Source organism: Bufo bufo, chromosome 10 (assembly GCF_905171765.1).
Source record: "Bufo bufo chromosome 10, aBufBuf1.1, whole genome shotgun sequence".
NCBI classification, from domain to species: domain Eukaryota; kingdom Metazoa; phylum Chordata; class Amphibia; order Anura; family Bufonidae; genus Bufo; species Bufo bufo.
Genome location: NC_053398.1, coordinates 71,355,311 through 71,378,310, shown reverse-complemented (window position 1 = coordinate 71,378,310; position 23,000 = coordinate 71,355,311). Strand labels below are relative to the sequence as shown.

The 23,000-nt window shown below is 43.1% G+C and overlaps 1 protein-coding gene across 7 annotated transcripts in view; it reads left to right on the top strand.

The window, feature by feature from the left end:
- Positions 1–23,000, top strand: part of KMT5B (lysine methyltransferase 5B) — a 277,581-nt gene that overhangs the window by 71,128 nt on the left and 183,453 nt on the right. For 5 of the 7 annotated variants that reach the window (XM_040410833.1, XM_040410838.1, XM_040410836.1 and 2 more), the window contains one exon: positions 9,278–9,511. In XM_040410833.1, coding sequence (XP_040266767.1) covers positions 9,352–9,511 — 160 coding nt within the window. In that variant the 5' untranslated portion in view covers positions 9,278–9,351. Of the gene's footprint in view, positions 1–9,277; positions 9,512–17,872; positions 17,924–23,000 lie in introns of those variants that run through there. The other 2 variants (XM_040410840.1, XM_040410839.1) reach the window with 2 other exon arrangements.

Sequence of the window (23,000 nt, the reverse complement as noted above, 5' to 3'; positions counted from 1 at the left end):
TTGCAGGAGTCAGCGCGACTCTGCTCTCGACACATTGTAATGTATAGCATGGGCCGCCGTGCTCGTAGTGAGGCAGGGGTGCATGCAAAGCTGTTTTGCTTCTGGTAGGCTCTTGATTCATCTAATCTGCATGTGATAGTGGTTCAAAGGAAAAAAAATAATAATTGGGTGTGGGTTTAAAAAAAAAAAGGGTCAGTTTGTAGAGAAAAAAATAAAATAAAATCAAATACAAGGGGACTCTTTAAGGTTCCGCAGCGAGTGTCGCAAGTTGATTGCCCATCATCTTCTCTAGTGGGGTCATCTCAAGCAGTGCGTTACTTATCAATTATTGGGTCAATTGTCTACAGGTTTTTCTTTCATATATGCGTCCATAGGTTCGTGGCTTCTTATATCCACCTGATGCATGGCTTCGTACCAGCAGACTCAGCTATTCTTAGTAGACACATTTAGCATCAGGGTCAAAGTAAGCTATTGTGCATCACGGGAGTAGATTTAAGACTAGGGGGTTGGTACAGTTGCTAATACTCTGTTTTTAACATGTTCAGCTACGTTCAGTCATTTCATCAGCAAGGTAGCAGTTGCCAAAAATAAAAAAAACGGGAAAAAAAAGTGAAAGGTTCTCTTTAAGTCCTGTCACGACTACAGGTATGAATTCGATAGGTCTTGTGGCATGAATTCGATACGTCTGTCACATCTACAGACACGTTTAAAGAGGACCTTTCACTAGATTAAAAAATCTAAACTAAGTATACAGACATGTAGAGCTGCGCCCAAGGATCTCCCTGCACTTACTATTATCCCTGGGCGCCGCTCCGTTCTCCCGGTATAGCCTCTGGTATCTTCACGTGTTAGGCTCCACCCAGGGGAACCTGCCAGCGTCTTTCTCCCATGCTGTAGCGCTGGCCAATCGCAGCGCTCAGCTCATAGCCTGAGAGAAAAAAAAACCTCTCAGGCTATGAGCTGAGCGCTGCGATTGGCCAGCGCTACAGTATGGGAGAAAGACGCCGGCAGGTTCCCCTGGGTGGAGCCTAACGTGAAGATACCGAGGCTATACCGGGAGAATGGAGCGGCGCCCAGGGATAATAGGAAGTGCAGGGAGATCCCTGGGCGCCGCTCTACATGTCTGTATACTTAGTTTAGATATATTTTTTTTATCTCGTGAAAGGTTCTCTTTAAGTCCTGTCACGACTACAGGTATGAATTCGATACGTCTGTCACATCTACAGACACGTTTAAGTCCTGTCATGTCTACAGGCATCAATTCAATATGTCTGTCACGTTAAGTCCTGTCACGACCACAGGATATTGTCCTACACTGTATGCCTTGTCCACTCTCATGTCTCAGTCTACACTCGTTCGGGGCTTGCAAGGCTACTTAGGTCACATTCTATTCTGCTATGTACACATCTTCTCATATTCAGTCACTTCGTTGAAGGGGTGCTCCGCATGCTGGACGGCATCTCGTGGGCTGGTACGGCGGTTCTTGGCACATCGTGGTCCGTGATACTGGTGAATGGCACAAACTTGTGTTGGGTATTCATCTTCTGCATTAATCATGTTGTATTTTAGTAGGATGTCTCAAGAATCATTGATGGGTGATACATCATCCCGTGGGAGTGTGGTGTCACATTCTGCAAGAGACTCCACACCATCATTAAGGTCATGGACTGTGCCCAAGTTGATGGTAGAGTTATCCAAAAGAGGCATTCCATTTCCAGCTTCTGCAAGGAAGGCGGAACTGTTCTGTCTTCAGTTTCGGAGGTCCAAAATCCGCAGGCGGTGTCCATGGATACTATTCAGACCTCGCTTACGCAACTGCACGCGGCCATCAACTCCATGGCGTCATCAATGTTGAACTTTCAGGCCAGGCTAGAGTCGGTCGAGGCAGGCGATACAGCTGCCCGTTTGGTGTGCCAAAGTCCAGCAGGTTCTTCTAGCCTCCAGGCTAGTGTTGCTGGTGGGTCAGGTTCTGTACCCCCTATCGCACCGTTCACTTCGTTCCAGCCAACATTCGACAGGAAATAATTGACGGCAAGGACGTGAACTTAGTGTCCTTACTCATAACAGCTCATGAGGCGCCAGACAACAAGATCATAGTCTGTGGGGAGGTCTCGGTGGTCCTCAAATCTAAGGACGTGAGGTTGAATAGAAACTCAGCATACCAGAGTTTGTCTTGGCCTTTAGTCTGTACAGGGATGTTGTCTTTTCCTGTTAGGGTCCCATCCACATGCAGACTGGTTATACAGGGTGGGCCATTTATATGGATACACCTTAATAAAATGGGAATGGTTGGTGATATTAACTTCCTATTTGTGGCACATTAGTATATGTGAGGGGGGAAACTTTTCAAGATGGGTGGTGACCATGGCAGCCATTTTGAAGTTGGCCATTTTGTATCATCTGAAGGCAATCGTCTATGCTGTGAAGATACGAGATGTGCAGCACCTGAAACTACGGATACTGGAAGCCTGTGCTAGCATTTCTCCTGCGGTGTTGCTATCAGTGTGTGAAGAGTGGCAGAAGAGGGTTGCATTGACAATCCAACACAATGGGCAGCACATTGAACACATTTTATAAGTGGTCAGAAACTTGTAAATAACTCATGAAAGAATAAAGTTACATTAAAACCAAGCACACCATTGTTTTTCTTGTGAAATTCCCAATAAGTTTGATGTGTCACATGACCCTCTTCCTATTGAAAAAACAAAAGTTGGATTCAAAATGGCCGACTTCAAAATGGCCGCCATGGTCACCACCCATCTTGAAAAGTTTCCCCCCTCACATATACTAATGTGCCACAAACAGGAAGTTTAATATCACCAACCATTCCCATTTTATTAAGGTGTATCCATATAAATGGCCCACCCTGTAGTATGTTATCAATGGTCTTTCCGCAGGTTTCCATACAGGGCTATTGGCTCTTCTCTTTTTGCAGGTCTCTCCACAAGCAGACTGCGTACCATCACCAGTGCCCAGGCTCGACCAGCTAGTGATGGATTAACTGTTCATCTCGACACTGCCAGGTCCCTTATGACTAAAGCCCTGTCCTGTAACACCCTGAGGATATATAAGAAGGCATGGACCTCGTTCTGTAATTTTAAGAGAACCCATTCTTCGGCAGGAGTGGGCAACATCTCTTACCTCCTGGCCTTTGCCGCATTTTTTGCCACTCACCAAAAGCTGTCATTTAGCACTATTAAGTTATACTGGGCTGGGATTCAACATCATTTGTATCTACGGCATCCTAATCAACCCTCCTTGTTTTCAGCCCATCAAATTAGAATGCTACTGAAGGGTATCCAGAAGGGGTCCGCTGTGGCAAAACCCCTTCAGTAAGCACACTAGTTTATTGATCAAGACAACCATGAACCTAGCCTGCTGCTTCCTCAGACCAGGCGAGTTCACCTGCGTCACAACAGGCAAGAGCTATCTGTGGAAGGATCAGCTGTCATGGGATGGGTCATGCTAAGTTCTTACTTTAACGTCCACAAAGACTGCCCGAGCGTGTCAGCTCACATAGGTTAGATACTTCCCCACTGGTAATAAGTGGTGCCCAGTTATGGCAGTGCAGGATTGGACAAGCTTTACCGAAGCAACCCCAGGGGATGCTCTTCTGCTAAAGCTGGGTTCTGTGCCTTTGTCAAATTCATCCGAATATTATTGAGGAATGTTGAAGTCAGTCCCAGTTCCATCACAGGGCATTCCTTTCACACTGGTGCGGCTTTGCCGCCTCCAAGCACAACGTCTCAGTGCATGTTATTAAGAAGTTGGGCAGATGGCAGTCGGCTTGCCATGCACGATATATACCAAATCCGCAGTGTGAAATGTTTAATGCTTTCAGGAATCTGGTATTGTAATTTTGTTAATAACACACTTGCCCTGAGCTATGTTTGTTATTTTTGGCCCCTTTAGCCTACCCTCCATACAGCAGTCTCGGCATACCCCTACTGCTTACCATAGTAGGTAGGTAGGCGTACTTATCTTGAGCCGACCCGAATACAAGTTATAGGCAAATGGCAATTTGCCACATTTGTGTGAAAGGAGGCGGGGCTATACTGCTTATAAGCCGCAGCCGCCTCCTCACCTTACCGGCGGCTCGTTTCTGCCCCACCCTCCCAAGTCCCCTTTTATTCTAACTACTCAATGGGGTGGTGCTTAGCATAGTAGGTAGGTAGGCGTACTTATCTTGAGCCGACCCGAATACAAATAGAAGTTATAATGCTCCACGTGTAGAGTACTGTTGCTGGAAAGGAACAGGACCTACAGGGAGCATCAAATAATCTGAAAATAATTTGTTCACTCTGTCCTGCTGATCCAGCTCTTCCGAGGTGTAAAGGGTCTCCTTGGGAAGGTTAGCTGGCTGTGGTATGTGCAGTTGGTTAGACTGAAGCCACCAACCGATTCTGGAAGCCCTGAAGATGCAAGCATCTGCAGAACTTCAATAGGACCCAATATATATTATTATAAACCTGTAGTCTGTCTGCCAAGGCCAACAAAACTACAGAGGAAAACTGTTTAAAATCTCGGGACCCTGAGTTTGTGGCTCCTTCACCTGTATGTGCTTCTCATCAAGGGAACCAATTTGGGAGTTGTGCCCTCTCCAGGACGCTCTGGCCAATATCAAGCCACTGCTGCCTTTTTGGCTTTGGCAGCACTGCAGCTCGGAGTTGCAACCAAATGGTGGTACAGGTTGCCCTCACAAAACGAACAGAACACCACCCAGTGTAAAAGAACATGGTCAGTAGTAGATAAGGGGAAATTGGATAATCCTGTAAGGGAAAAATAACCACCACACTCCACAAACTGCAACCAAGAAGCGCCACACAAATCAGAGCTTTCCCAATCTGAAGAGCATGCTGGTAGTATTTATATGTGTTTTTAGTGCACATGTGATTAGAGGATGGTTCTGTTTTTCTGATTTAAATAGCATTTCATCCGCACAGTAAAAGCGCATGCAAAATCATGGGCGTTTCACTGAACGCAGCCTGGGACAATCCATAAAAAGCCTAATGGATGCCCCTGACAGACCGTTAAGGGTGGACACTAACGGACGCCTAGTGATGGACGCTCGCTGACTGACAGTTACAGACTGACATTAATGGACGCCTACTGACCAACAGTTACGGACGGACACTAATAAATGCCCACTGACTGACAGTTATCAACAGACACTGACTGGCCGGTATGAATGGACAGTTTATGAATTGATTTGTGTGATTTTGTGTGTTTGTTTTTTTAACTGTGAAGCGCACTGCATGGACAGTAGTCTTATATCTCTCTGCTCCAAGAAAAACTGCGCTGAGGGGGTGAGAGAAACACAGCACCTTTCCTGGCTGTGTTTAGAAATTATAATTAATTTCATCACCATGACAATGGTATCATGGAGATGACATGATCAGGGACCAATAGTATTGCTTCCTAATTGTTACTGTGTGGAGTCCTGAGCACAGTAACTAATACAGTACAGTTACTGCGCATGACTGTGCCGTTTTTAAAAAAAAAAAATTTGGGAGGAGTGGAAGGGGGGTCCCAACTTTTCCTAGTCAGGATACTGAGGAATCCGATCCTGGCTTCGGAGGCATTTTCATTTTAATCTTATATGAGAGGGGAGAGAATTTCTGTGTATCATACACTGTATCACAGCAATCATGCCATCAGAACACTGCTTGATATTAATTCTACGTAAAAAGTTGAGTAACATTGTAAAGCTATACTTATGCCTGAGAGTTGCATTTAGGCCTCATGCACATGACTGTTTTTCGGGTCTGCATCCGAACCGCAGTTTTTGCGGCTCGGGTGCGGACCCATTTACTTCAATAGGGCTGCAAAAGATGCGGACAGCACTCCGTGTGCTGTCCGCATCCGTTTCTCCTTTCCGAGGCCCCACAAAAAAAATATAGCATGTCCTATTCTTGTCCGTTTTGCAGACAAGAATAGGCACATCTACAATGGGCCGCCCGTTCCGTTCCGCAAATTGCGAAAGGCACACGGGCGGCTTCTGTTTTTTTGCGTATCCGTGGTTTGCGGACTGCAAAAACCGTCACGGTCGTGTGCATGAGGCCTTACACTTGAGTCTATAGAACTGAAAATTTCTATTATTCCTTGCTCACTTTGTGTCTTATTAGCATTTTGGAAAGTTGCAGGGTTATAACAGATGCTTCATTGTATGTTCACATGCCAATTTTTTTTTTTTTGTGTGGATGAGCTGCATGTAAATGCAACTCCACCTACGTTTGGGAGTAAGCATTTATCGGGAAGCAAACCTTTGTTCCCGATAATGGCTTTCTCCATCGAGCTATGTAAATCTAACATGCTTTTATTATTTAATCTGACCCCAAGAAGTTTTCAAATGGGCATCCCTATTAAGTATTGTATCTAACAACAGTTGTTTTATGGCTGTTTCCAATGGCAACCAACTTAAATGTGAATGTTGGTGGATACACAGGCTGCAAGTAAGGACCTTTACATAAATAGTACAATTTATTGTACATTCTGTATATGTACTATGAAATGTAATCTGTTAAATGATCACTGTTTATTAAAGTACGAATTAAAATACGAAAAAATATTCAGCAGTTTCCAAACCAGCACCTGGATCTGAATACTTTTGTATTGTATCTGTACCACACCACCTGGTGTGTGTGTGTGTGTGTGTGTGTTTTTCCTTATTTCTTTGTCTTGCTCACTGAGCAGGCCACATATGTTTAGTTTAATCCTTCTACTGCCTCCTGAGTTGATAGTAAGAGCATGGACAGGCCCCCTAAGCTGAAACCAGAAAAGACACCCCACTTGAGTTAGCTTGATATAAATCTAACAGCAATGGATGGGGGGATCTTTGATCAATGTGAGCTACAGGGCTGGTTCTAGCTTTACATAGTACATAAGGCCGAAAAAAGACATTTGTCCATCCAGTTCGGCCTGTCATTCTGCAAGTTGATCCAGAGGAAGGCAAAAAAAAAAACTGAGGTAGAAGCCAATTTTCCCCACTTTAGGGGAAGGAATTTTTTATTCCCCTAGACTCCAATCGGGCAATCAGAATAACTCCCTGGATCAACGACCCCTCTCTAGAAGCTATAGCCTGTAATATTACGCTCCAGAAATACATCCAGGCCCCTCTTGAATTCCTTTATTGTACTCGCCATCACCGCCTCCTCAGGTGGTGATGGTTAGAAAAGAGGTTGCCATGTACTATATTTTGCTTTGTTAGAAAGAGGTTGCCATGTACTATATGATGTGTGATTTTCATGTTTTACATTAGTTATAGGATGACCCTTTTAAAGGGTTTCTATCACTTCACCGAATACAGCCGCGCATGCGCATTGAATGTCTGACCGCTCCGAGCTGAGATCTCAAATGCGCCGAATACAGCCGCGCACGGCGCATGCGCGAGAACTCGTCCGCTGCGTCACACGGAGGAGGACATGGGCGGGCTGGAGGGACGCGCTGGGCGGCGGCTGTGTATGAAGTAGGGTGGTTGCGGGTATCGAAATTTCGATACCCAATCGATACTTTTGTCCCGGTATCGATACGATACCGGGATTTCCGTTTTTTCGATACTGGGCTGCGCTTCTGCGCAGTCTAGTATCTCTGAACATGAGCGCGCTGCTGTCGGCGCGCTCATGTTCTCTCAGCAGCACGGGGAGAAGGAAGCTGTCCTCCCTCCCCCCTGTGCTGCTGCCGCTGCTGCCGCTGCCACCAATGAGAAGAGAGGGGCGGAGGAGGGGCGGCAATGAGAAGAGAGGGGCGGAGGAGGGGCGGCAATGAGAAGAGAGGGGCGGAGGAGGGGCGGGCGCACTGCGCCCCCAATGATAGGATTACTATCGGAGCGATGGGAGGAGACATCAGCTTCACTAGTGGGCGTTCCTTTTCCCTGCGCTGCGATTGGACAGCGCTACAGCCAGGGAGAAGGAACGCCCACTAGTGAAGCTGATGTCTCCTCCCATCGCTCCGATAGTAATCAGCAGCATGTGGAGCAGGAGAGGAGACAGTAATGGGGCACTGCGGGCGAACGGAGCGGCGCCCAGGACTAAATGGTGAGTGCTGAGACATCGCTGGGCGCCGCTCTGTGTGGCCTAATAGTGAAAGTCTGGACTCATATACAGTAGTCAGTCTTTAACACATACAGGAGGCGGGTGCCGGCAGCAGAATCGCATTGCCGGCACCCTGCCCCTGACAGGGAGCTGCGATCAGCGGCAGTTAACTGCCGCTGATCTGCTAGTACCCGCCTCCTGTATAAAGGGGTAAAATCATTGGTGGTGCAGTGTGCCCCCCCCCCCCCTCAATCCCCCCATCCCATTAAAATCATTGGTGGCACAGTGCGCCGGCCCCTCTCAACCCTCCAGTATTAAAATCATTGGTGGCAGTGGCCACAGGGACCTCTCCACTCCCCCTCATTGGTGGTGCAGTGGCAGCTTCTGATCGGAGCCCCAGCTGTGTAAGCCTGGGGCTCCGATCGGTTACCATGGCAGCCAGGAAGCCCTGGTTGCCATGGTAACATCCCTGATGCTGTGTGCACAAAGCACAGAGCAGCAGGGACAGTGTGGAGTCCTATTCACCCTGATAGAGATCTATCAGGGTGAATAGGAAAAGGGATGAAAGATCCCAGGTTCTAGCCCCTAAGGGGGGAAATAGTTATTAAATAAAAAGTGAAAAAAAAAAAAACACTAAAATATGAAGTATAAATCACCCCCCTTTTCCCAATTTCACATATAAAATATATAAATAAACATATTACATCGCCACGTCAGAAAAGTCCAAACTATTAAAATATAAAAAAAAAATCTAGGTGGTGAATGCCGGAACAGAAAAAATAAAATAAAAACTGCGCGATTCGCCATTTTTAAAAATGAGGAATGCACGTGGCTTTTTTTGTTTATTTTTTTCGCGTGGTATCGAATGGTATCGAGTATCGCAATACTTTTTCATGGTATCGAAACCGAATCAAAAATTTGGTATCGCAACAACTCTAGTATGAAGGTAGACTGAGCCTCTAGGTGCTAATGACGCCCACATAGCACCTAGAGGCTCATTAGCATATTTATAAAAGTTAGTTTTTTAGCAAAACCGCTGCCCCACAAGTGATTATAGTAGGATGGTTGGCCAGAGCAGACACTAGCAGATCGCTAGTGTCTGACAGCTAATTATGTCATACGAAGTGATAGAAACCCTTTAAGATCTACAGTTTAAACAATTGTCATTATTTTTAGGTATTTACCATGTAAAGTCTTTATTTTGCCTAAAAAAAAGTAGAATTTATTTTATTTATTTTTCCTTTCAGGTATCTATATTTGTCTTATTTCAGGACCCGATAAGAGAGGGACTAAATGCAACTAGGCCAGAACCAATGTTGCTATGAAGTGGTTGGGAGAATCCAAGAACATGGTATTGAATGGCAGGAGGCCTTGCAGCAGGTTGTCCAGTGAACGACATCGGAGTCGGAGCAAGCCAAGGAGTTCAGGAAGAGAAAATTTGAGAGCCAGCAAAAGTGTTTCTGATCGAAGATCTAGCAGATGTAGGTATTCATATCTGTCATGGTATTCATGTCATGTATATTTTCAACATCCTTGACCTTACCTTCATTGTGAATGAAATGGATAAAGCTCTGTACAAGAACTTTATCCATACATGTTGTGCTTATCCATCACACAAAATACATTGGTAGTGGCCAAGGGACCCTTTTGACTTAAAATTTACTCTGGTTTGCAGAGTTGCTTTTCATTTTCACAGGAAAAATATTGCGGCATCCTTCAGATGCTGTAATCTAATGGCCTTTCTGTGTGTTTGCTATTGGCTAAGAGTGTGTTATTATTTTAACATCTGAAAGTGGTTGTCTTAACTTGGCAAATGAAATTCATTATTATTGTTGATCAAGGACAATCACAATATATTAGTAAGTGCCTTGAATTAACTTTATTTACATGATAAATACCATTGCAATCAGACAACCCCTTTAAACAAGCTTATTCATCTGCCACTTTTATGGTGGCCATACATGTGAAGTCTAATGTATAGGGACATCTCAACGGTCTACCTATGTCCTCTGTCAAGGTATTTGGACCTGATAAATTTTATGTGAAATAATTTGTTCACTCCAGAAAAATGTTGCGCTTGAAATGTCAAATCAAACTCTCTCAATTTATTTAATCCCATCCCGACGTCTGCTGCAGTGGGCAAGCAGTTCCCACCAAGTGCTGTGAGTCTACAACGCAGAAGGAAATGGTCACTGTTTCTATTGCCATGGACATCTTAACCACTTCATGACCGCCCATAGACTATAAACGTCCTATGGGCGGGGGGAGAGAAGGAAGGGACAGTTCACAGGTGTCCGTGCCTTCTATATCGCTGTATACACAGCGCTCAATGAGCACTGTGTATACAGATCAGCTTCCTGGCCTGGTGATCATGTGACCGTCGGGGCCGGGTGAGTGCAGGAGCTGTCGGGTCTTCCACAGACCTCGATCAGCCCTGCACTGATGCTGTACAGCACTGTATACTGCTGTACAGCCTCTCTGGGGGGTGTAATTCCCCTGTAACTGGGGCTACTAGGTCAGCGCCAGTTACAGGAGAAATTAAAAGTGTCCTCCAGAAGTCTTGTATGACCTTTGTGGAGGACACAAAGTGTAAAATAAAAAAGTGTATATAAGCTTATCTATAATTGTAGGCATTGTTAATATATACAAATTCAGGGTAATCAGCGCCTGTATTACGGTACTTACAAGCGCTCAGTAGAAGAGAGAAGGGAGGAGGCAGGCCGGGAGGACGGGCGCTGGCAGCGTGAGTTACTACGTCACGCGCCTGCGCCGCCCACTTTTCTGAATGAAGCAGGCGGCGTGGGCACATGACGTAGTGACTTACGCTGCCAGCGCCCGTCCTCCCGGCCTGCCTCCACCCTCCTCTCTGCTACTGAATGTAAGTAATACAGGTGCTGATTACCCTGAATTTGTATATATTAGCAATGCCTACAATTCTAGATAACGGTATATACAGTGAGCGGAGCCCGTGTAGTAGAATACAGTCACTGCACGGACCCCGCTGTCATTATAAAACCAGATGCGACCCCGACCCCCTGTATTGGGGGTCATTCACACTACAGGGACACTGTTATGGAGGGGATCTGTGGATGACACATAGCATAAGATGCTATATATGTGTCATCCACAGATCCCCCCCCCCCCCCCCCATAAGTGTCATCCACAGATCCCCATAACAGTGCCATCCAGAGATCAAAATAACTGTGTCACCCACAGATCCACCATAACTGTGTCACCCACAGACCACGATTAGTTCAAAAGCACACCTTTTGGTTCAAAATATTTATTTTTCTTATTTTCTCCTCAAAAACCTAGGTGCGTCTTATCTGCAGGTGCGTCTTATAGGGCGAAAAATACGGTAAATAGACATATTTGGTATTGACGCAGCCGTGATGGACAGCTCTATAAATATATCACATGATCCACCGCAACATCAAGTAATCAAAAAGACATATGTCCCACAAAATGAGCCCCTACCTAAGACAATCTGTCAAAAAATAAAAAAACTATGACTCTGACAATGGAGACACTAAAATAGGATTTTTCCTTTTTCTTCAAAACTGCTATTATTGTATTAACCGCCTCCGGACCGCCTAACGCAGGATCGCGTTCCAGAGGCGGCAGCCCTGCGCATATATGCAACATCTCGCGAGACGCAAGATTTCCTGTGAACGCGCGCACACAGGATCGGAAGGTAAGCGAGTGGATCTACAGCCTGCCAGCGGCGATCGTTCGCTGGCAGGCTGGCGATGCGATTTTTTTAACCCCTAACAGGTATATTAGACGCTGTTTTGATGACAGCGTCTAATATACCTGCTACCTGGTCCTCTGGTGGTCCCTTTTGTTTCGATCGACCACCAGAGGACACAGGCAGCTCAGTAATAAGTAGCACCAAACACCACTACACTACACCCCTCCCTGTCACTTATTAACCCCTGATCACCCCATATAGACTCCCTTATCACCCCCCTGTCATTGATCACCCCCCTGTCATTGATCACCCCCTTGTAAGGCTCCATTCAGACGTCCGTATGTTTTTTACGGATCCACGGATACATGGATCGGATCCGCAAAACACATACGGACATCTGAATGGAGCCTTATAGGGGGGTGATCAATGACAGGGGGGGTGATCACCCCATATAGACTCCCTGATCACCCCCCTGTCATTGATAACCCCCCCTGTAAGGCTCCATTCAGACATTTTTTTGGCCCAAGTTAGCGGAATTTATTTTATTTTTTCTTACAAAGTCTCATATTCCACTAACTTGTGTCAAAAAATAAAATCTCACATGAACTCACCATACCCCTCACGGAATCCAAATGCGTAAAATTTTTTAGACCTTTATATTCCAGACTTCTTCTCACGCTTTAGGGCCCCTAGAATGCCAGGGCAATACCTTGGAGTGTCTTCTTTCCAAAATGGGGTCACATGTGGGGTATTTATACTGCCCTGGCATTCTAGGGGCCCTAATTTGTGGTAAGTAGTTTGAAATCAAAATGTGTAAAAAATGACCTGTGAAATCCTAAAGGTGCTCTTTGGAATGTGGGCCCCTTTGCCCCCCTAGGCTGCAAAAAAGTGTCACACATGTGGTATTGCCGTACTCAGGAGAAGTTGGGCAATGTGTTTTGGGGTGTCATTTTACATATACCCATGCTGGGTGAGATAAATATCTTGGTCAAATGCCAACTTTGTATAAAAAAAATGGGAAAAGTTGTCTTTTGCCGAGATATTTCTCTCACCCAGCATGGGTATATGTAAAATGACACCCCAAAAAACATTGTCCAACTTCTCCTGAGTACGGCAATACCACATGTGTGACACTTTTTTTGCAGCCTAGGTGGGCAAAGGGGCCCACATTCCAAAGAGCACCTCTCGGATTTCACCGGCCATTTTTTACAGATTTTGATTTCAAACTACTTCGCACGCATTTGAGCCCCTAAAATGCCAGGGCAGTATAACTACCCCACAAGTGACCCCATTTTGGAAAGAAGACACCCCCAGGTATTTCCTGATGGGCATAGTGAGTTCATGGAAGTTAGTGGAATATAAGACTTTGTAAGAAAAAAAATGAAAAAATCATCATTTTCCGCTAACTTGTGACAAAAAATAAAAAGTTCTATGAACTCACTATGCCCATCAGCGAATACCTTAGGGTGTCTACTTTCCGAAATGGGGTCATTTGTGGAGTTTTTCTACTGTCTGGGCATTGTAGAACCTCAGGAAACCTGACAGGTGCTCAGAAAGTCAGAGCTGCTTTAAAAAGCGGAAATTCACATTTTTGTACCATAGTTTGTAAACGCTATAACTTTTACCCAAACCATTTTTTTTTTTTACCCAAACATTTTTTTTTTTTTATCAAAGACATGTAGAACAATAAATTTAGAGAAAAATTTATATATGGATGTCGTTTTTTTGCAACTGAAAGTGAAAAATGTCATTTTTTTGCAAAAAAATCGTTAAATTTCGATTAATAACAAAAAAAGTAAAAATGTCAGCAGCAATGAAATACCACCAAATGAAAGCTCTATTAGTGAGAAGATAAGGAGGTAAAATTCATTTGGGTGGTAAGTTGCATGACCGAGCAATAAACGGTGAAAGTAGTGTAGTGCAGAAGTGTAAAAAGTGGCCTGGTCATTAAGGGTGTTTAAGCTATGGGGGCTGAGGTGGTTAAAGTGAAATAAAAAAAAATAAGTACACATTAGGTATTGCCGCGTCCGTAACAACCTGCTCTATAAAAATATCACATGACCTAACCCCTCAAGTGAACGCTGTAAAAAGAAATAAAAACTGTGCTAAAACAACCAATTTTTTTTGGTCACCTTGCCCCATGCTCAAAAAATCATATGTACCCAAAAATGGTACCAATAAAAACGGCAACTCTTTCTGCAAAAAAAAAGAGCCCCTGCACAATACGATCGACAGAAAAAAATAAAAATAAGGCGTTTAGAAAATGCAGACACACAAACATAATTTTTTCCCCAAAATGCTTTGTTTTGTAAAACTGAAAGACAAACAAAGAAAGTAGACCTATTTGATATAATTGCGTCTGTAACTACCAGCTCTATAAAAATAGCACATGATCTACCCTGTCAGATGAATGTTGTAAAAAATAAAAACCGTGCCTCACAAAAAACGTCATTATAGAGTAATTAAAAATCATATGTACCCCAAAATAGTATCAATAAAACTGGCACCTTATCCCCTAGTTTCCAAAATTGGGTCACTTTTTGGGAGTTTCTACTGCAAGGGTGCATCGGGAGGCTTCAAATGGGACATAGCATGTAAAAACCAGTTCAGCAAAATCTGCCTGCCAAAAACCATATGACGCTCCTTTTCTTCTGTGCCCTGCCCTTACATCAGTTTATGACCACATGTGGGGGCTTTCTGTAAACCGCAGAATTAGAGTAATTAATTATTAAATTTTGTTTGGCTGTTAACCCTCGATGTGTTTAAAAAAATATAATTTGATTAAAATGGGAATTCTGTCAAAAAAGTGAAATTTTGAAATTTCATCTCCAATTTCCTTTAAAGGGATTCTGCAGCTTTTTAAAACTGATGATCTATCCTCTGGATAGATCATCAGCATCTGATCGGCGGGGGACCCCTGCTGATCAGCTGTTTGAGAAGGCAGCGGCGCTGGCAGTAGCGTCGCGGTCTTCTCGCTGTTTACCGCAGGCCAAGTGACGTCACGACTAGTATCAATGGCCTGGGCGGGGCTAAGCTCTGTTCACTTGAATGAAGCTTAGCTCCACCCAGGCCATTGGATACTAGTTGTCATTGGGCCTGTGGTAAACAGCGAGAAGACCGCAGCACTACTGCCAGCGCCGCAGCCTTCTCAAACAGCTGATCGGCAGTGGTCCCGGGTGTTAATTAAAACTGCACGATTCGCCATTTTCTAAATGCGGAATGCACGTGTTTTTTTGGTGTTTTCATTTTTTTCGCGTTTTATCGAGTATCTCAATACTTTTTTATGGTATCGAAATCGAATCAAAATTTTGTTATCGCAAAAACCCTATTTGTGGAACACCTAAAGGGTTAACAAAGTTTGGTTTGTAAAATCAGAAAACAGTCTCAGAATGGCTTTGATAAATAAAAGTGTTCCAAAGCTATTACCACATAAAGTGATACATGTCAGATTTGCAATATTAGGCCTGGTCAGGATGGGAGTAAATGGCCCTGTCTGGAAGTGGTTAATTAATTGCCCAGGGATGTTTAAAAACTCCCTAGCATCAGCCAATAATAACATTCTCACTATAACAGCTGAGGGGGCTGCAGGTAGCCAAAAATGGAGGTGATTGGTGCTGTATAGGACGGCACCAGAGTGGCTTTAGGGGTAGTGCCATCCGTCTATGAGCTGTGATTAGTCGGTTTGTCCTCTCTGCACGCCTCCATTTCAGTTCGGATTGGCATACAGAGAGGCTGTGTGTCTGTGGCCACAGGACAAACACAGAAAAGCTGGTGCAGGGTCAAGAAAAAAAAAAAGACAAAACCACAGAGAAGCAAAGATTAGTGATGTAGATCACACATCAGCATCAGTGCTCAATTTCTGATTTATTTTTTTATTTTATTATTTGCACCCATGCACTAACTTTCTTGAGTGCTGATTAGTGACGTATATTACCAAATCAGGGAGAAGCTGTCAGGGAGGAAAGACACCGGCGTCTCCTCCTCGTTGCCCTGAATGTTGAAAATACCGGAGGACACAGCGGGCGAATGGAGCCGCGCCCAGGAATAATAGTAATAGATCCCTGGGCGCCGCTCTATGCAGCCTGCTACTAAGTTCATATTCTTTGGACCCATGAAAGGTCCTCTTTAACTCATTTATACAAGTGTCTGCAGCGGTATCACACACTCTGCACCCGGTCTCAATAACAGGGCATGCGATCCGCGGCAATTAACCCCTCAGATGTGGCACCTGGGGTGTTAATTGCCGCGGATCGCATGCCCTGTTATTTAGGCCGGGTCTGTGATACCGCTGCTGACACTTATTTTAATATGTTTTTCATTCATTGGTGGTGCATTGGCCACAGCTCCTCTCCTACTCTTCCTTCCTGCTATCTCCCCATTGGTGATATTAGCGGTCGCATCACAGTGGGGAGGGAGGGACTCTTACCTTCTCCACTGTGCTAGTGAAGAGAACGTAGGCTGTGCAGGAGCCCAGCGGTACAGTTGCAAATGCCGACAAGACTAGTCTTGTCGCTGTCTGCAAATTTTAAGGCCCATTGGCGACTGTTTTGGTTGCCATCTGGAGCCCTGTGTTGCTTCATAGTCCCTCGGTCCATTGCGATACTCGCGCATGCACGCCGACTTGGAAAAATCCTCCATTGGGAACTACCTAAGGCATATGACAGCGGACTTTGTCTTTGGCAGTTTTTGCTATTCTTGACTGTGTCTCTTAGGTCTCAATGTTTTCTCCCCTCTATAATTATATCTGTCCTTTTTAGATAGTTTATTTCCAGCTCATTACTTATAACATATGTAGTTCTTATATATACAAATGTTTTGGGATATTGAGAATACCTATGTATGCAATATATTGTATATTACTTATACTTGGCTACATATAATTTTTTCGAGGGGAGGAACAGAGAGAAGGGGAAGGAGGAGGTTGGGGGGGGGGGTTGTGGAAAAAGTCAAGATGGAGAAATGTAAGGGAGATATTACTCCTATATTTTCATATTATTTTTATTATTTTTTATATTTATCTCCATTTCTCTCTCTATTTTCATCATCTTTTTCATTCCATTTATTAGGACCATCTCTCCAATATTGATCTTCCATTAACTTGCAACCCCACCTCTCCCTCTTCTTTTTTTTTTTATTTATTTTTATTTTATTAGTTTTGCAAAAATAATAGCCCCTCAATTAGTGGGGTTTCATTCTTGTTTTATCTTTTAATTACTTATCATGGTTTCATTTATACTGAAATCGATTGTTCCTAGTTATGAAGCGTTATTTATCATTTCTCCCATATATTTCTTCTTATATACAATGTATAGCTATTTTTTATTTTCAATTTTACAAAAGGGGATTAATCAGAGGGTAATAAGTATCTTATTCTTATTGGTGGTCCCTTTCTCTTTTCCAGTCTTTTTTTCTTTAGTTGTTACTTATATATATCCTATATATTGTCATAATTATTAACTTCTTTTTCTGTGGTGCCAATTTACAGAAATGATGCATATGTAAATCCTACATTTAAACCCAGGGGAGCAAGAGATTTCAAGCAGTATATGCACCTTTTTTTTTTTTTTTTAACTAATTACTAATAAACATTACACTTTAATTCAAAGGAGGCAAAAGTAAAACAAAGGCATCTAGTGGTGAACTGACTAATTGTAAATAAAAAAATTCCTTGGGACTACGCCATTGCATTTGCCAAGGGGTCAGCTTGTAAATTAACTGATATTAAAAAGGGAGAAAATCCCTAGTGATATGACCCCAAATTAAAAATATAGTGGAGCAAAAAGAGAAAATTAATTTAGAAAAGTAACTGCAGGATTCTTGTCCAATCAACTGGAAAGTCAGACATTTCTAGCTGAAGCAGGAAAAGTCTTCTCAACTGAGAATTTACCAGTCAATACTTGATATAAACCGAGCCTTTAAAGAAATTAATAAAACATATAAACGTTATATATTGAGGAACGGAAGTATTTGAACACCCTGCGATTTTGCAAGTTCTCCCACTTGCCTGAGAGACAGAATAAAAAAAAAAAAAAATTCAGGAAATCACATTTTATGATTTTTTAAAAATTATAGCTTGCTGCATTCTCAAGTGCTGCATTTATAAGTGCATCTGAGATATTCAGGAGACTAACGTAGATCTTTTCCACTGTAGCAGAACATCAGCTGTGTTTTCGGTGGATACTCAGGCACTGTGCTTCAAAACAGCAGAACTTCAGCTGTGTTTTTGGTGGATACTCATTGTGCTTCAAAACAGTTAAGGAATTCGTTAGACATGTTCTTGCTATTGTCTGATTTGCAAATGAGCATAGGTGATTAAGGTGTTAAATTTGTTGTTGGGGGAGGAGCTTTTGTGGGAGTGTGTGTATCTATAGCAACATAGTATTAGCTTGCCTAATTATAGCTTGCTGCATTCTCAGGTGCTGCATTTATAAGTGCATCTGAGATATGCAGGAGATACTCAGGAGGTAATCTGGAGGTGGATACAATCTAAAAAAGTAAGATTTTTTTTTTTTTTAATCTTTCCCTTCTTTAAAATGGCAGACCTGGTTCTGTGCAGGAATTGTGCTTTTATTCCACTCTTTTTGGAGGTTTGGATGATGTCTGATCTGTAGACAGCTCTCCATAATGCAGCAGGAAATAGCATTTTTGAAATCTGAGATTTGTAAATTAACTGTTAAACAAACTCAGGCTGGGAATGTAGCAATGCCACTGCCACAGAAGCCCCCTAGAAATGGAAGATGGGTTACTGCAAGTTCTGGTAGACCGAGAGTTGTTGATAGAAGACATGCCCCACAGTCTGTGGCTCTCCATAATTAATTTGCAGCACTTTCAGAGCGCAAGAGCAACATGGAGGATGGCTCAGGCACAGTGGGTGAGGAACAATCGTCTCCCATGCCTAAAGTATGCAAGACTGCAGCCAAAGACAAAAAGGATAAGGTGAGGACTGATAGTAAGCAGCTGTTGGTGGGCAATTCTATCATAAGAGGTGTGAAGTTTGAGGAAAAAGGGTTTTGCGAGATGTCTCCCTGGTGCTGCCTCTAGCAGGGATAGACGACTTATCCTTTATATTGTTAGGCAAGCAAAGCAGGAAAAGGAGGTGGATGTTATTGTCCATCTTGGGACAAATGATCTGGCTTGCAATGAGGTTGCGAAGGTGAAGGAAGCTTTTCACACACTTGGAAATGATATACGAGAGGTTGCATCAACTGTTTCATTCTCTGCAGTTTTGCCTGTTCATAACCTTCATCATGACAAGAAGATGCGCATTAAGGAATTCAATGTATGGCTTGGTGAATGTTGTGTGAACCAAGGGTTTGGCTTTGTCTCATGTTAGCTCTCGTTGGAATGGAAAAGAACTGTACAAGAAAGATGGTTTGCATCTTTCTCTCAAGGGAACGAATGTCCTCAGTGAACAGTTCAAAGTATTTGCTAAGGAGCATTTAAACTAGGAAAGGGGGGCAAAAGAGTGATAATCCAGCAGTCTGACTGCCCCCCGGAACAATGCCAGAAAATGCCAGTAGCACATAGGTTAAGAAATGACAAGCTCAGAGTGTTGTCTACAAATGCTCGCAGTTTAGGGAATAAGATCAATGAACTTGATGCTATAATGACATCTGAGAATATAGATTTAGTGGCTGTTACTGAGACATGGTTCAATGGGAGTAATGACTGGGATATAACAATACCAGGGTTCTCTCTATATAGGAAAGACAGAGAAGGCAACAAAGGGGGAGGGGTGGCCCTGTATGTGAAAGATAGCATAACATCTAATTTAATACAAGTTAGCGAGACCAATTTAGAGTCAGTTTGGGTTACCTTGCAGCTTGATAATCATAAGGTAACTCGTGTAGGTATGATATATAGACCACCTAGCCAAGTCAAAGAATTAGATGATCTACTGTAAAACCAAAATAGCTAGTTCTGCCAGAAGTACAGATATTCTAAATTCCCTACTGGGATTATCTCTACAACAAGTAGTTGAGGAGCCAACCCGGAAGGAGGCCATTTTAGATTTAGTATTCACAAATGGGAATTTGGTATCTGATATTACTGTAGGGAAAAGCTTGGAATCTAGTGATCACCAGTCAGTGTGGTTTACTATGAGTACAGTGACTGAGTCACACCACACAAAAACAAAAGTTTAAGATTTTAGAAAAACTGACTTTTCTAAAATTAGATTAGTGGTATACGAGTCCCTATCAGATTGGAACAGTTTCAATGGAGTCCAGGAGAAATGGAACTACTTAAAAGTGGCACTATTGAAGGCAACAGATAATTGCATTAGGCTTGTCAGTAAAAGCAAAAAAAGGAAGTCAACACTGTGGCAGAAGTGGCCAAAATCATTAAAAACAAAAAGATAGCATTTAGTAATTAATATAATTTTTTTTTTTTTTTAAAAGAGGATGACAGGCAAATTTATAAGATTAGGCAGAAAGAGGCCAAACAAGTTATAAGAGCTTTTAAAGCACAGGCAGAAGAGAAATTAGCTCAGTCAGTGAAAAAAGGTGATACGACATTCTTCAGATACATAAATGAAAAAAGGAAACTAAAATAAGGAATTACCAAATTAAAAACAAAAGGACGGTATTTGGAAGAAGATAAAGAACTAGCCGACTGCCTCAATGAATACTAATGTTCAGTTTTTACAAAGGAAAATGAAGGAGAAGGACCTCAGTTAGGAAGGAAGACTAATGAATCTTTTGATGCATGTGTCTTTACAGAGGAAGAGGTTCTAAGTCAGCTGTCTAAAATTAATACAAATAAATTACAGGGGCCTGATGGGATACACCCAAAGCTATTAAAAGAGCTTAGCGGTGAACTAGCAAAACCATTACCAGATTTATTTAACCAATCACTGGTAACAGGAGTCGTCCCAGAAGATTGGAAATTGGCAAATGTTGTGCCCATTCACAAGAAAGGGTAGTAGGGAGGAATTGGGTAACTATAGGCCAGTAAGCCTGACATCAATAGTGGGGAAATTTAATGGAAATCATACTTAAGGAGAGGATTGTGGAACATCTAAAATCCTATGGATTGAAAGATGAAAAACAGCATGGGTTTACTTCAGGGAGATCATGTCAAACTAATTTTACTTATTTTTTATTTTTTGATTGGGTGACTGAAATAATAGATGGCGGAGGTGCAGTAGACATTGCTTATCTAGACTTTAGTAAGGCTTTTGATACTGTCCCACATAGAAGGCTTATCAATAAATTGCAGTCTTTGTTCTTGGACTCCCATATTGTTAAATGGATTAGGCAGTGGCTGAGGGACAGACAACAGAGGGTTGTAGTCAATGGAGTATATTCAGACCATGGTCTTGTTACCAGTGGGGTACCTCAAGGATCTGTTCTGGGACCCATATTGTTTTTATTGAATGCCTCGATGGTAAGGTGTCTTTTTGCTGATCACACAAAGATTTGTAACAGGGTTGAAGTTCCTGGAGGGATACACCAAATGGAAAAGGATTTAGGAAAACTAGAGAAATGGTAAAAAATCTAGCAACTAAAATTTTAATGTTAAGTGCAAGATAATGCACCTGGGGCGTAAAAACCCAAGAGCAGAATATAAAATCGGTGATGCAGTCCTAACCTCGGTATCTGATGAAAGGGATTTAGGGGTCATTATTTCAGAAGACTTATAGGTAGGCAGAAAATGTCATAGAGCAACAGGAAATGCTAGCAGAATGATTGGGTCTATAGAATGCTTGGTTGCATTACCAGTAGAAAGAGGGAGGTGCTCATGCCGCTCTACAGAGCACTAGTGAGACCTCATTTGGAGTATTGTGCTCAGTACTGGAGACCATATCTCCAGAAGGATATTGATACTTTGGAGAGAGTTCAGAGAAGAGCTACTAAACTGGTACATGGATTGCAGGATAAAACTTACCAGGAAAGATTAAAAGACCTTAACATGTATAGCTTGGAAGAAAGACGAGACAGAGGGGATATGATAGAAACTTTTAAATACATAAAGAGAATCAACAAGGTAAAAGAGGAGAGAATATTTAAAAGAAGGAAAAACTGCACCTCTAATTTAAAACTATGTCCTCTTGTAGCAAAGGTTTACAAGTAATATCAGGAAGTATTACTTTACTGAGAGAGTAGTGGATGCATGGAATAGCCTTCCTGCAGAAGTGGTAGCTGCAAATACAGCGAAGGAGTTTAAGCATGCATGGGATAGGCCATCCTTCATATAAGATAGGGCCAAGGGCTATTCATAGTATTCAGTATATTTGGCAGACTAGATGGGCCAAATGGTTCTTATCTGCCGACACATTCTATGTTTCTATGTGCATTAAAAATACCACAATGCCGGATCCGTACATCCGGTCTGCGCATGCGCAGACCGGTAAAAATGTGAAATAAAAAATATAACGGTCCATTTCTCCAGATGAAATCTGGAGAGGCGGTTCCGTTCTTGCAATGCATTTGTAAGACTGATCCGGATCAGTCTACAAATGCTGTCCGTTTGCATGCAGATTGCCGGATCCGGCAGGCAGTTCCGGCGTCAGAACTGCTTGCCGGATCGCTCTACCGCAAGTGTGAAAGTAGCCTTAATAGCACCTGTCTGAGCTCTTTAAAGACACCTGTCCCCCCCCCCCCCCCCCCCCCCCCCCAGTCAGTCAGACGCCAACTACTACCATGGGCAAGACAAAAGAGCTGTCAAAAGACACCAGAGACAAAATTGTGGACCTGCACAAGGCTGGAAAGGGCTACGGGCAATTGCCAAGCAGCTTGGTGAAAATGGATAAACTGTTGGAGCAATTGTTAGAAAATGGAAGAGGCTAAAGACAACTGTCAGTCTCCCTCGGACTGGGGCTCCATGGAAGATCTCACCTCATGGGGTATTACTGTTAAGAAAGGTGAGGAATCAGCCCAGAACTACAAGGGAGGAGCTGGCTGGTCAATGATATGAAGAGAGTTGGGACCACAGTTTCAAAGGTCACTGTCGATAGAACACTACGCTGTCATGGTTTCAAATCATGCATTGCACGGAAGGTTCCCCTGCTTAAATCATCACATGTCCAGGCCCATCTGAAGTTTGCCAATGACCATCTGGATGATCCAGAGGAGGCATGGGAGTAAGTAATGTGGTCAGATGAGACCAAAGTAGAACTTTTTGGTCTAAACTTCACTTGTCGTGTTTGGAGGAGAAAGGATGAGTTGCATCCCAAGAACACCATCCCTACTGTGAAGCATGGGGGTGGTAACATCATGCTTTGGGGGTGCTTTTGTGTGAAGGGGACAGGACGACTGCACCCCAAAACACATTCCCCA